The sequence below is a fragment of the Carlito syrichta genome, unplaced genomic scaffold, assembly GCF_000164805.1.
Source record: "Carlito syrichta isolate Samal-C Ts95f unplaced genomic scaffold, Tarsius_syrichta-2.0.1 Scaffold302017, whole genome shotgun sequence".
In the NCBI taxonomy this organism is placed as follows: Eukaryota; Metazoa; Chordata; class Mammalia; order Primates; family Tarsiidae; genus Carlito; species Carlito syrichta.
In genome coordinates this window covers 362,924-375,838 of record NW_007246113.1, presented here as the reverse complement: position 1 = coordinate 375,838, position 12,915 = coordinate 362,924, and the positions used below count along the sequence as shown (strand labels likewise).

General features: G+C 34.5%; 1 protein-coding gene across 1 annotated transcript in view; it reads left to right on the top strand.

The window, feature by feature from the left end:
• The window catches only part of TBCK (TBC1 domain containing kinase), a 273,436-nt gene that overhangs the window by 166,100 nt on the left and 94,421 nt on the right, over positions 1-12,915 (top strand). Inside the window, exon 23 of the mRNA XM_008055888.2 lies at positions 308-483. Coding sequence (XP_008054079.1) covers positions 308-483 — 176 coding nt within the window. The remainder of the gene's footprint in view (positions 1-307; positions 484-12,915) is intronic.

The following is a 12,915-nucleotide window of genomic DNA, read 5'->3' as shown; positions in this document are numbered from 1 at the left end:
TCCGCATGCCTGTAATTCCGGCTACTCAGAAGGTTGAGGCGGAAGGATTGCCGGAGCCCAGCAGGTCGAGGCTGCGGTGGCCGGGAGTGGCCACTGCACTCCAGTCTGGGCGACCGAGTGAGACTCCAACTCAAAAAAAAAAATTCATATATATGCTGAATAATATATGAATTTTTTTACTGACATCTTTTTGAATCATTTATTATTTTATCCATATTTGGATGTATTCATTTAGGAAAGATTGTTTTATGCATCAACTGAGCAATATAAATTCTATACATTTGTTTTTTAAAAAATTTCTGTCTAGAAATTGACATTGAACGCTGTGTGCGAGAATCAATCAGCCTGTTTTGTTGGACTCCTAAAAGTGCTACTTATAGACAGCATGCTCAACCTCCAAAGCCAACTTCTGACAGCAGTGGAGTCAGGAGTTCAGCACCTTATTTCTCTGCTGAGTGTGTGGATCCTCCGAAGACAGATTTGGTATGTATGTGCAGATTTAGTTTACAAACTCTAAAAGGAGATAGATTGTAAAATTAATGTATGCTGGTATCATTATTGTACTTAATAATGTTGTTATTTGTGTCTTTCTAATGTAGCTGTTTTCCAACATATGATTGAATTCATACAAATATTTCAGAAAACCTTTATGTCTGTTGGGTTATAAAGTTAGAAAGATTGAGACTGCACATAGTAGCTTGTGCCTGTAATCTCAACACTTTCAGAGACTGAGGTGGGACAATTGGTTGAGCCTAGGACTTCACTAGGAAACATAGTGAAGTCTTGTCTAAAAAAAAAAAAAAAAAATCAAAAAGTTAGCCAGGTGTGGTGGTACATGCCTATAGTCCCAGCTACTTGGGAGGCTGAGGTGGAAGGATCACCTGAGCCCAGGGGGCCAAGGCTGTGATGAGCCATGAGCTTGCCACTGCACTAGGCAAAGGAATGAGACTCCGACTCAAAAAAAAAAAAAGATTTTTTTATTTTTGCTTTTGAGGGTTTTTTGAGACAGGGTCTTGCTGTTGCCCAGGCTGGATTATCACAGCTCCTGAGCTCAAGTGATCCTCCTTCCTCAGCCTCCTGAGTAGCAGGAAATAGAGGCACACACCACTGTATCCAGCTTTTTATTTATTTTATTTATTTATTTATTTATTGTAGAGACAAGGTCTTTTTTTGTTGCCCAGGCTTGTCTCGAACTCCTAAGCTCAAGCAATCCTCCCACCTTGGCCTCCCAAAGTGCTAGTGTTACAGTTGTGATCCACCATGCCCAGCTAAAGGTTTAGCTAAAGCATACTTTCATATTAATATAAAATTTCCTGAAATGCTTAACCAACCAAAAGAAAGCAAATATCAGTGCTATGCTGGCTCAGTACAACCATCAGTTGAATAGACAGGAAGTTTTATTCCAGTATTCTTCTATTTCTACTCAGCTATGTTAGCTTCATTACAATCATTTTACATTTAAAAATCACTAAAAATATTCTCATTTACTAGCAAAAGTTGAAAAAAAATCACTAAAAACAGTAAGGAGTGAAGGCTGGAAAAGCTGGTTTTTCAAAGAAGTAATCTTTCTAGCAATTTTACCTCAGTAATTTCAGTTTGAAATTTCACTTGACATTTACTTTTTAGTTTTAATACTATTATGATCCTGAAGCTAAAGAATAACCAAAAGAATTATTTCATCTAATCCCATCTAGTTTTCTCTATAGTAAAGACTCTGCTTGAGAGTTGTGACCAAGATATATAATTTTGATGAATAGAATGAAATGAATGTTTTTAAACTGAATATATTTTGGAAAAAGACTATGATTAACACTGGGTTTCTCTAATCTATTTCTTTGCTAAATTTTAATCACTTGTTAATTTATTTATAACTCACGTAATTTAGCTGCATACAATCTGTGAATAAGCAAGAATTACTGTTCTTTGTGATACCCTTGTTATGAACATATGTGCTTGCCCAGGATTTTATTAAATAAATTTTATTTTATTTATGTAATGGTAACTACTTGCTTATACTGTTGTCATGAAGCTTAGCACTCATGAGATTGCCTTCAGCTTTAATTGTGGACTAAATGTAGATAAAATCTTATTTAAAACACAATTTTCATATTTTAAGTTGGAATAGCTTGCAAAAGTCAAATATAAATGCCAGTCTACAAAGTTTCATCTTAATAATAACAACACTACTGATTATAGTTAGAACAATTAAGAATAACACTTCAGGACTTCATATTTTCAGGTGCATTATTCTATCTGCCCATAAACATCTCTGAAGTAAGTGCTTTTATCTCTATTTTAGAGGTGGAGAGATGCTGAAAGATAATGCAAGTTAACTTATAAATTGCCATTTTATCAGTAGTATAAATGTGTTTTTCTGCCTTAATCATTGAAATATATATTAATATGTAATATTTTGCTATACAGTCATAGCTTTTCAACCACTTTGTAATTATTTTCTATTTCTCTAGAGCATATGTTTACATATACTCATGCAATCACCTACTCTCACGCATAGCTCCTCTTTTGAAAGTTGAAATGTTTTTTATAGTAGGCATAAGGAAAAGTAGTGATGAGACCTCTTTTTGCTAACATATTGTGTTAAGAGTAAAATGTGAACCTAACAGAATTGGACACTGACTGCTGAAATTTGTAGGGATAAAATGTGTCAACCCTATAGAAATTAAGTAAAATAAAGGTGTTTTATAGAAAATAATTTGTTTGAATTTTTGTTTGAAATGTTTTTCCATAATAGTGTATAATATGGTCTTAGCCCAAGAATGTCTAAAAATTTCACTGTAAGAAAACAAGGAATAGTTGGATCTGGGGTTAGAATATCAAGAGAACTTGATTTACTTGATTAAAACATGAATTTTTCTTTTGTAGTTCAAGTGTAGAGAAGGAGAAAGGCAAACAAATTCCTAGACAGAAATCTTAAGGAATGCATTAAGTATTCTAAATTACACCCTTTCAAAGTTATTTTTTTAAATTAGACTTGCATAACAGATAAGTTAGCCACTGAATGGCAAAATGCTTTTACATAATATTATATTTAAAATTTATTTATGTATTTATAATTTTTGTTTGGTTTTTTTTGGGGGGGGTTGTTTTTTTTTTTTTTTTTTTTTTGAGTTGGAGTCTCACTCTGTCACCCAGACTGGAGTGCAATGGCCGCTCCCAGCCACCGTAACCTCGACCTGCTGGGCTCCAGCGGCCCTTCCGCCTCAGCCTTCCAAGTAGCTGGAACTACAGATGGGCGCTACCACGCCCGGCTAATTTTTGATTTGTTGTAGAGATGAGGTCTTGTCAAGTTGCCCAGGCAGGTCTCGAACCCGCGGGCTCGGGCAATCCACTCACCTCATCCTCCCAAAGTGCTGGGATTACAGGCTGAGCCACCGAGCCGGCCTTGTTTTGTTTTTGAGTTGGAGTCTCACTGTGTCGCCCAGGTTGGAATGCAGTGGCACGCTCACGGCCACCCCAGCATCGACCTGATGGGCTCCAGCTATCCTTCCGCCACAGCCTTCCAAGTAGCTGGAACTACAGGTGCGTACTACCAGGCCTGGCTAATTTTTTAATTTATTATAGAGACGAGATCTCGCCAAGTTGCCAAGGCTAGTCGCAAACCTACGGGGTCAGACAATCCACTTGCCTCAGCCTCCCAAAGTGCTGGGATTTCAGGCTGAGCTACCAAACCCAGCCACAATTCATTTTTTTTAAAGTATGAAATTACTACCAAATTACAATTATTGTTGCATAATACATTTTTTAACATTTTAAATGACTTTATGTAAAGATTATGCATATCAACATACTATTCATACTAATGAGAGAATAAATTGTTAATTATACAAATAAACATATGATATAAAATATAATTTAAAACTAATTTCTATTTGACTTTAGAGTTTGTTTTATATATTCTCTGTGTAAATGCTATTAATATAATATGCATGGTATTGGTAGAATTTTTTCAGTGGTGAAAGATAAAGTATTGTTGGATATTTGATACAAAAGCAGCTGATTCAATTTTTCTAAGTAAATTTTTTATGCTTGTTTTTTAATTTAACTACATATTCAAGGTACTACAAGTTTCCTAAGCATTTGAGAGAGAACTCGAAATAATTTTGAAATATATAATCTTGAATATCCTTGAGTTACAGAAAGCTTATTTTTATCTCAAACCTTTCCTGAAGGCAGGGCATTTTCTGCATGGAAAGTAATAGAAAGAAATAAAAAATCAACAAAAGCCAAATCCTAACTTCTTCAGGGACAAAAGTACCACCTCTTAAAAGTTCATAGAACTTAATTTGCCAGCAATAAGGTGAGGTTTCTATCGTTTTTCTAAGTAAAATAGAATGTTGATTGCAGGATAAACTAGCTAACATCCATCCACAATCAACAAGTTAGTTGATCAAACTTAGGGGGACTCTGGTTCTGCAACCTTTTGTTTTGTTCCCTATACAGGTAGTAAATACCTTTACTAATGAACTGTTGCTGGCTTGCATGGCTAAGAATTCCTAGTTATAGTAAATAAGTAAACTACTAGGTTGACAATAGATAGATCAGTGACATTTTTTATCACATTGAAAATTAGCTTGAACTGTAAGGGAATTGAGGTGGGAAGGGAAATGGGAAATGAGTTATTCAAGGGACTTTAAAATTTGAGAAAAACATATTCAGCATTAGATTAGTAATTTTCTATATTAGAGGAAATTTTTGTGATATAAAGTATGAAAAACGAACTCAATTATTTTGTATGCTGGTAGAAGTACAGAATATGCATAGTGATTCTCACTTGGTATCAAAATGTTTGTCTTTTACCATCAAAATCTCCCTAGGGCAAATGGGTAATCTATTTCATTAATTGTCATTTTGCTTTTACCAACCTCTTCTTTCTATTCTTTCCCTATTTTATATTTTAAAAGAGAAAACTTTATTCTGTAGTTGTTTTTTGAATTTCATTTTATTTTCAATCTACCCTTACTAGAATATATCTACTAAAGTGAGAGTGAGGCATCACTGAGCCAAGCTGAGTGGTTTTTTTCTTTTCCCTCATTCTGATATTATTTACCAAGGTTCTACTATATTTATTTTTGAAACATGCCTCTGTTTATTCAGATAAATGTTTAAACATTAAGTGGAACTATTGGAAGGGGAGCAGGCATTATAACTCAGTGTTGGTTCATCTGATTTGGGAAAAGGTGGGAGCTGCTTAGAATTCTTCAGATAAGGTGCTTTATCACTACCAATGGTTTGATAAATTTATTCGAAAAAAAGAAAAAGAAAGCTACTGCTGACTAATCTTAGCGTTAGGTTTAAAAAGCAGTAGGATTGCATGTTCCATTTTCAATTCCAAAAAAGGTATGAAAACACTAAAGAAAAAATATGTCAGAGACGTTAGAACTTTGAATCCAGTGGAACTACAGGTGGTCTCTGGCTTACAGTGGTTCAATGTATTTTTTTAGCTTTTCAGTGGTGCCAAAGCAATATGCATTCGATATAAATCATACTTCAAATTTTGAATTTTGAAGCTTTTCCAGGTTGGTGGTACCGTATTCTCTTGTGACGCTGGGCAGTGGCAAGTTTCCAGTGAACCATGCAATCATGAGGGTAAACAGCCAATACTCTACAGTGTACTGTGTTGCCAAACACAGTCTATTTTTCTCTTTCAGCACATATTCAATAAATTATACAAGATATTCAACACTTTGCTATAAAATAAGCTTTGTGTTAGATGATTTTGCCCAAGTGTAGGTTATGTAAGTGTTCTGAGCACATTTAAGGTAGACCTAAGGTATCACAATCAAGGTAAGCTATGATTTTCAGTGCATTTTGAACTTAACAATAATTTCAATTTATGATGGGTTTACTGGCGTGTAACCCCATCGTAAATCAAGGGACATCTGTACTGTGTGGGTGACTATATTTCCCAGAGATCATTCTAATCATTAAACTTGATGTTTTCAGTTTGTATACATATACTTTTATTCAGATTATTTTTGAGAGAACATAGTTTCATAACAGTAAAGCCTGTCACATTGCACTTTTGCTGCCATCTTCTATTCTTACTTTGAGATTCATAACATTATAGAATCATTTACTTTTATAAAATCAATCCAAGCCCCCAGTTCTTGTGAAATCTTCATATTACTAACACCTGTGTGCAGTTGAAACACATTGCTATTGTTTTATATAATTCTTATCAGACAGGTGCTACTTTTCAGGTATTGTTATTATATATCTGTACTCAGAAATAAATATTTTCAAATGATCATGGTGCTTCCAAAAGATGTATGTTAGGCTACAAGTAAATTTCAGTAAGTTCTAAGAAGTAGAAATAATATAAACAACATTTCTTGACTGATTATTCAAACTGGCAAGTAATAAAAATCCAAAATAAATCTCACCTCCTAGAAATTAAAAGAACAAACAAAAAAAAAACCTACTTTCTTAACTTGATAAAGAAGACAATCGAAATGAAAATGCTAGACTTTCTAGAAATTAATGAGACTCCTACACATCAGATCTATGGAGTACAGCTAAACGAGGTATTGCCTTTATCACTTTCATAATGTAACTTTTTTTTTTAACTGTGCAAAGGTTGAGTATATGCTTAGCCTAATTTTTGACATTGTAGATGTTTTTTAAAGCCCCCTTCCACAGGATCATAGCATTTGTGTTGTTACATGTCTTGCTTGTTTTACTTTGCAGTGTATCTTGAAAGTGTACCTAATTCTGCTGAACAGGCTGCAAACTATTCCATGATACAGAGACGTCATCATGGTAATAATAACAGTTATTATTCTTTGTGTACCTCAAGTGCACAGAGTTAATCAGTCTCCTCAATTCACAACACATTACATTTATCAGACTGATTAATAACCCTCTCCTGTTTCCTTTTACTTCTTTCCTTCTCCACGACACTTACTCTCAGGTTCTCCCCCACAACTGTTTCTAAAGCAGTAATAGGCAAATGTCGGTGTGCATCAGCCTCCCAGGAAAACTAATAAAAAGCACAGAACCCTCTTATTTAAAGGACAGGTACTGAACCTTTGTGTTTTTAGTTTATTCCTTATGCTATTTTAATACTGGTTGCTAAACTGTAGTTTATGTAGATCTCTATGCACAAACCCTTGCAAATTAAGTATATATGCATTTATATTTTTAGGTGTATTTTTCATTTTTATTGGAAAAATGTGCACAAAATAAAATTGACCATATTAACTACTTTTTAGTGTACCATTTAGTGGTATTAAATGTATTCATACTGTTGTGCAACTATCACCAATACCCATCTTCATGACCCTTTTCATTTTGTAAAACTGCAACTCTGTACACACTAAACAATAACTCTCCTTTGTTTCCTCCCCTCAAAACCATCATTTAATTTTCTCTATGACTTTGACTACTCAATAAGTACCAAATAAAAGTGGAATTATACAATATCTGTCAGAATTTCCTTCATTTTTTAGGCTGAATAATATTCCTTTGTATGTATATACCATATTTTGTTTATCCATTCATCTGTTGGTGAACATTTGTATTGTTTGCACATTTTAACCATTGTAAACAATGCTGCTGTGAACATGTGTATATAAAAATAACTTTTAGAATCTGGTTTCATTTATTTTTTTGATAAGTACCCAGAAGTGGAATTTCAGGATATGTTAATTCTGTCTTTAACTTTTCAAGGAACTGCCGTACTGTTTTCCACAGCTGCTATACTGGTTTACATTTTTTCTGATAGTGTGCTAGGGTTGCTTCCTCTCCAGCACTTTTTCTGATAGCGTGCTAGGGTTCATCCTCTCCAAAACTTGTTATTTTCTGTTTGTTTGTTTGTTTGTTTAATATACATAGTAGTATCCTAATGGGTGTGAAGTGTATTTCATTGTAGTTTTTATTTGCGCTTTCCTGATGATTAGTGATGGTGAGCATTTTTTTCATGTACTTACTGGCCATTTGTATATCTTCTTTAAAGAAATGTCTATTCAAGAATTTTGTGTATTTTTTAATTGGGTCTTTTTTGTTGTTGAGATTTAGTAGTTCTCTATACTAGATATTAATCTTATGTTAGAATATGATTTGCAAATATTTTCTTCCATTCTGTGAGTTGCCATTTTACTCTGTTGAGTATCTTTTGATTCACAATTTTTTCCCATAAGGTTCAAGTTGTCTGTTTTTTTCTTTTGTTGCTTATACTTTGGTGTCATCTCCAGGAAGTTACTGCCAAATCCAGTGTCATGAAGATTTTACCCTACATTTTCTTCTAGGAGTCTTAATAGTTTGAGCCATATTTTTAGGTCTTTGATCCATTTTGAGTTAATTTTTATATGTGATATTAGGCATGGAACAAGCATCATTCTTTTGCATGTGGATATACAGGTTTTCCAGAACCATTTATTGAAAAGATTGTCCTTCCCCTCATTTAATGATCTTAGCTACCCTGGTCAAAATTCATATGAGCATATATGTGAGAGTTTATTTCCAGCTCTGTATTCTGTTCCATTGGTCTATGTATCTGTTTTTTATAATAGTACCGCACTGCTGCTTGTTTGTTTTTTCTAAGAGTTGTAGGGTACAAGTGAGGATTTGGTATGTAAACAGGCTGCATGCAGGTGAAGTTTGGGCTTCTAGCGGGCCCTCACCCGTCCTGGTAGTGGACCAAGTGTGCAATGTGTTGTCACTCCCCCCTTCCCCACAAGCAGTACCTAGCAATTGCCAATCCCACCCTTGTGCTAACGTGACTAGTGTTCAGGACCCACTTATGAGTGAGAACATGTAGTATTCAGTTCTATGTTTCTGTGAGAGTTCTGTGATGGTCTCCAACTGCATCCAAGCTGCTGCAAAGACCATAATTTTGTTCTTCTTTATGGCTGCATAGCATTCTATCATGTATATGTACCTCATTTTATTTATCCAGTCCATTCTGATGGGCAACGGGGTTGGGTCCATGTTTTTGCTATTGTGAATAGAGTGGCAGTAAACGAGTGTGCAGCTGTAATTTTTGGTAGAATTATTTATATTCCTCTGGGTATATTCCTGGAAAAGGAATTGCTGAATTGTATGGAAGATGAATTTTTAGATCTTTTAGAAATCACTACACTGCTTTCCATAGATATTGAAATAGCTTACGTTCCCACCAGTAGTATAGAAGTGTTCCATTTTCTCTGTCTGCAGTAGCACCAAAACCTGTTGTTTTTTGACTTATTAATGATAGCCATCCTTACTGGAGTTAGGTGGTATCTCATTGTAGTTTTGATTTGCATTTCTGTGATGATTAGTGAGAGTGAGTATTTTTTCATGTGTGTGCTGGCTGCTTGTATGTCATCTTTTGAGACGTGTCTATTCATGTCTTTTGTCCACTTTTTAATGGGATTGTTTGGGTTTTTTTCCTTTTGGTTCATTTGAGTTCCTTATAGATCTCAGATATTAGGCCTTTGTCAGAGGGCTGTGGGCTATCTCTTTACTCGCTTGATGGTCTCTTTTGCTGTGCAAAATCTTTTCAGTTTGATGAGGTCCCACATGTCTATCTTAGCTTTTGTGGCATTTGCTTTTGGGGACTTGGTCATGAATTCATTGCCTACTCTGATATTCAGAAGGGTGTTTCCTATGTTTTCTTCTAGTATTTTTATAGTTTGAAATTTTACATTTAGGTCCTTGAGCCATTTTGAGTTGATTTTTATATGTGATATTAGGTACGGATCCAGCTTCATTCTTTTGCATGTGGATATACAGGTTTTCCAGAACCATTTGTTGAAAAGATTGTCCTTTATTCCATTGAATGATCTTGGCTACTCTTGGTAAAAATTACTTGACCATATATGCAAGGGTTTATTTCCACCTCTGTATTCTGTTCCTTTGGTCTTTATGTGTGTGTTTATACTAGTACTCCACTGCTTTTATTTTTATAACTTTCAGTAGGCTTTGAAATCAGGACGTGTGAGTCTATTCTTCTTTTCCAAGATTGTTTTGACTGTTCAGGGTTTCTTGAGATTCCTGAATTTTAGGATAGATTTTCCTATTTCTGTTAAAAATATTGGGATTTTGATAGTGATTGCCTTGAATTTATAGATTACTTTGAGTAGTGCTGATATTTTAACAATATTCAGTCCTCCGATCCATGAACATGGATTGTGTTTTCATTTGATTGTATCTTCATTTATTTATTTATTTAGCATTTTTTGTTTTCATTGTACATGTCTTTTACTTTACCTTCTTGGCTAATTCCTAATTGTTTTATTCTTTTGATACTATTGTAAATCACATTGTTTTCATAAATTCCTTTTCTGATTGTTCATTGTTTGTATATACAAGTGTAGCTGATATTTGTATGTTGTTTTTGTATCTTGCTACTTTGTTGAATTCATTTATTAGTTGTAACAGTGTTTTATACAATCTTTAGTGTTTTCTATATATAAGATTATATCATCTGCAAACAGAAATAAATTTACTTTTCAATTTGGATGCTTTTATTTCTTTTTCTTGCCTAATTGCTCCAGCTAGGGCTTTTTCTACTACTACACTGGATATAAATGGCAAAAGCAAGCATCCTTGCTTTTTGTTTCTGATCTTAGAGGGAAAGTTTTCAGCCTTTCAACACTGAACATATTTACTGTAGATTTTTCATGTGTGGCTTTTATTATTCCTTATACAGTATTCCTAGTTGTTGAGGGTTTTTTTGTTATGAAAGGGTATTTGCATTTTGTCAAAATTTTTTGCTTCAATTTAGATGATCATGTATGTGTGTGTTTTTTTAACCTACATTGTATTAGTGTGATATATTATATGGATTGATTTTCCCATGTTGAACTGTCTTTGCATTCCAGGACTAAACAACAATTGGTCGTGGTATATAATTTTTAACATCCTGCTGAATTGGGTTGACTAGTATTTTGTTGAGGATTGTTATTTCAGTATTCATAAGGGATACTGATCTTTAGTCTTCTCTTCTTGTAGTATCTTTGTAGAGATTTGGAATCAGACTTGCTGGTCTTATAGAATAAATTCAGAAGTATTTCCTTTTTTTCAGTTGTGGGAAAGTTGAGAAGGATTAGAGTTATTTAAATATTTGGTATAATTCACCAATAAAGCCATCAGGTCAGAGACTTTTCTTTGTCAGGAAACGTTTGATTACTGATTCAATCTCCTTACTAGCTCTAGGTCTATTCAGAGCTTCTCTTCTTTGTGATTTAGTTTTGCTAGGTTTGTGTTTCTAGGAATTTGTCTTTTTCATCTGTTATTAGATTCGTTTTTTACTTCTGCCTTATTTTCCAATTGCAGCCCATCAAAAAACCCTATTCATTAATCTGTCTACAGACTAAGGCAATGTCTCTGTCTTTGTTGACAGTATTTTACTCAAATTTACCATGATCTTTTGGTTGTTTTCTTTAATTTCCTGACTAACCTGCCCATATCCATTCTTGTTTCTAATTCATTCTTCAGACTTCAGCAAGCACAATCTTTTTTAACCAGTATTTTACCAAGGCTCTTCCTATTATCCTTATGATAAAATTCAAAGTTTTAAAATGGTCTATAAGTTCCAACATAATCTTTCCTTTGCCTACCTTACAAAGCTCTTCTATCAATGTCTTTCCCTCTTATTTTTTCTATGTTCCAGCACAGAAACTAAGTTTTTCTCCATTTTAGGAATACCACATACATCAGGGGTCCCCAACCCCCGGGCCCCAGATAGTCCATGGCCTGTTAGGAACTGGGCCGTACCGGAGAAGGTAAGCAGCAGAGGAGCAAGTGAAGTTTCATATATATTTACAGGTGAACTGCATAGCTCACATTACCACCTGAGCTCTGCCTTCTGTCAGATCAGTGGTGGCATTAGGTACTCATAGGAACACGAACCCTTCTGTCAGCTGTGCTTGAGAGGGATCTAGGTTGTGCACTCCTTATGAGACTCTAATGCCTGATGATCTGAGGTGGAGCTGAGATGGTGATGCTAGCACTAGAGAGAGGCTGCAAATAAGATTAATAATAGCAGTGAGGTTTGACTGCACAAAGACCGTAATAAATCAATTGCTTGCAGACTCATATGAAAACCCCATCATGAGTGGCAAGTGAGTTGATGCACTTCAATTGTACAGCAGCATCTGGTGACAGGCTTTAAGTCAGAATCTGCCACTTATTTTAGTTTATGCATGGCCTGCTCATTATTTTATTTACCATTTCCATCCATGCCTCTTTTTTTGTTTATGGTGAGTTGGGTGTATAATTAGTTCATTATATATTACAATGCAACAATAATAGAAGTAAAGTGCACAATAAATGTTATGCACTTGAATAATCCTGAAACCATCCCCCTTGCCCCCAATCCAGGGAAAAATCACCTTCCGTGAAACTGGTCCCTGAGGCCAAAAAGGTTGGGAACCACTGATAGACATATTTCTGCCTTAAACCCTTTTTATCTGCCTTTATTTTCTTAAATTCCTTAAGAGTGAGAACTGAGGCTTATTTTTTTGTTCTCATTGTTCAGCATGATGCATTGTAGTCTCTTAATAAAATAACAGTATACATACTTTCTTCCCTAGTAATTCACAGGTGCATTGAGGAAAGAACCATTCTTATCTTTGGACTCTCAGGGTCTAATTTAGTGTCTAAGAAGAAGTGTGTCTCAATATATTTATGTTTAGTTGGAGCTTAATAGGAATTGGATTCTAACTAATTAACACTCAAGTGAACAAAACATTCAGTTAATTAGTCACAATTTCTTATTCATCAAGTACGACATTTTCTTCATCCCATGTATTATATTTATAATTATATGCTTACCAGTGTGTTTTATTAATTATTCTCCCACTAGGCTAGGGGAGAGGTTGGATCTTGTTCACCACTATATCCCCAGTGCCTATCACAGTACCTAGCATATAGTAGATAATCGACAAATATATGTATTTTTTTAGATTAGAA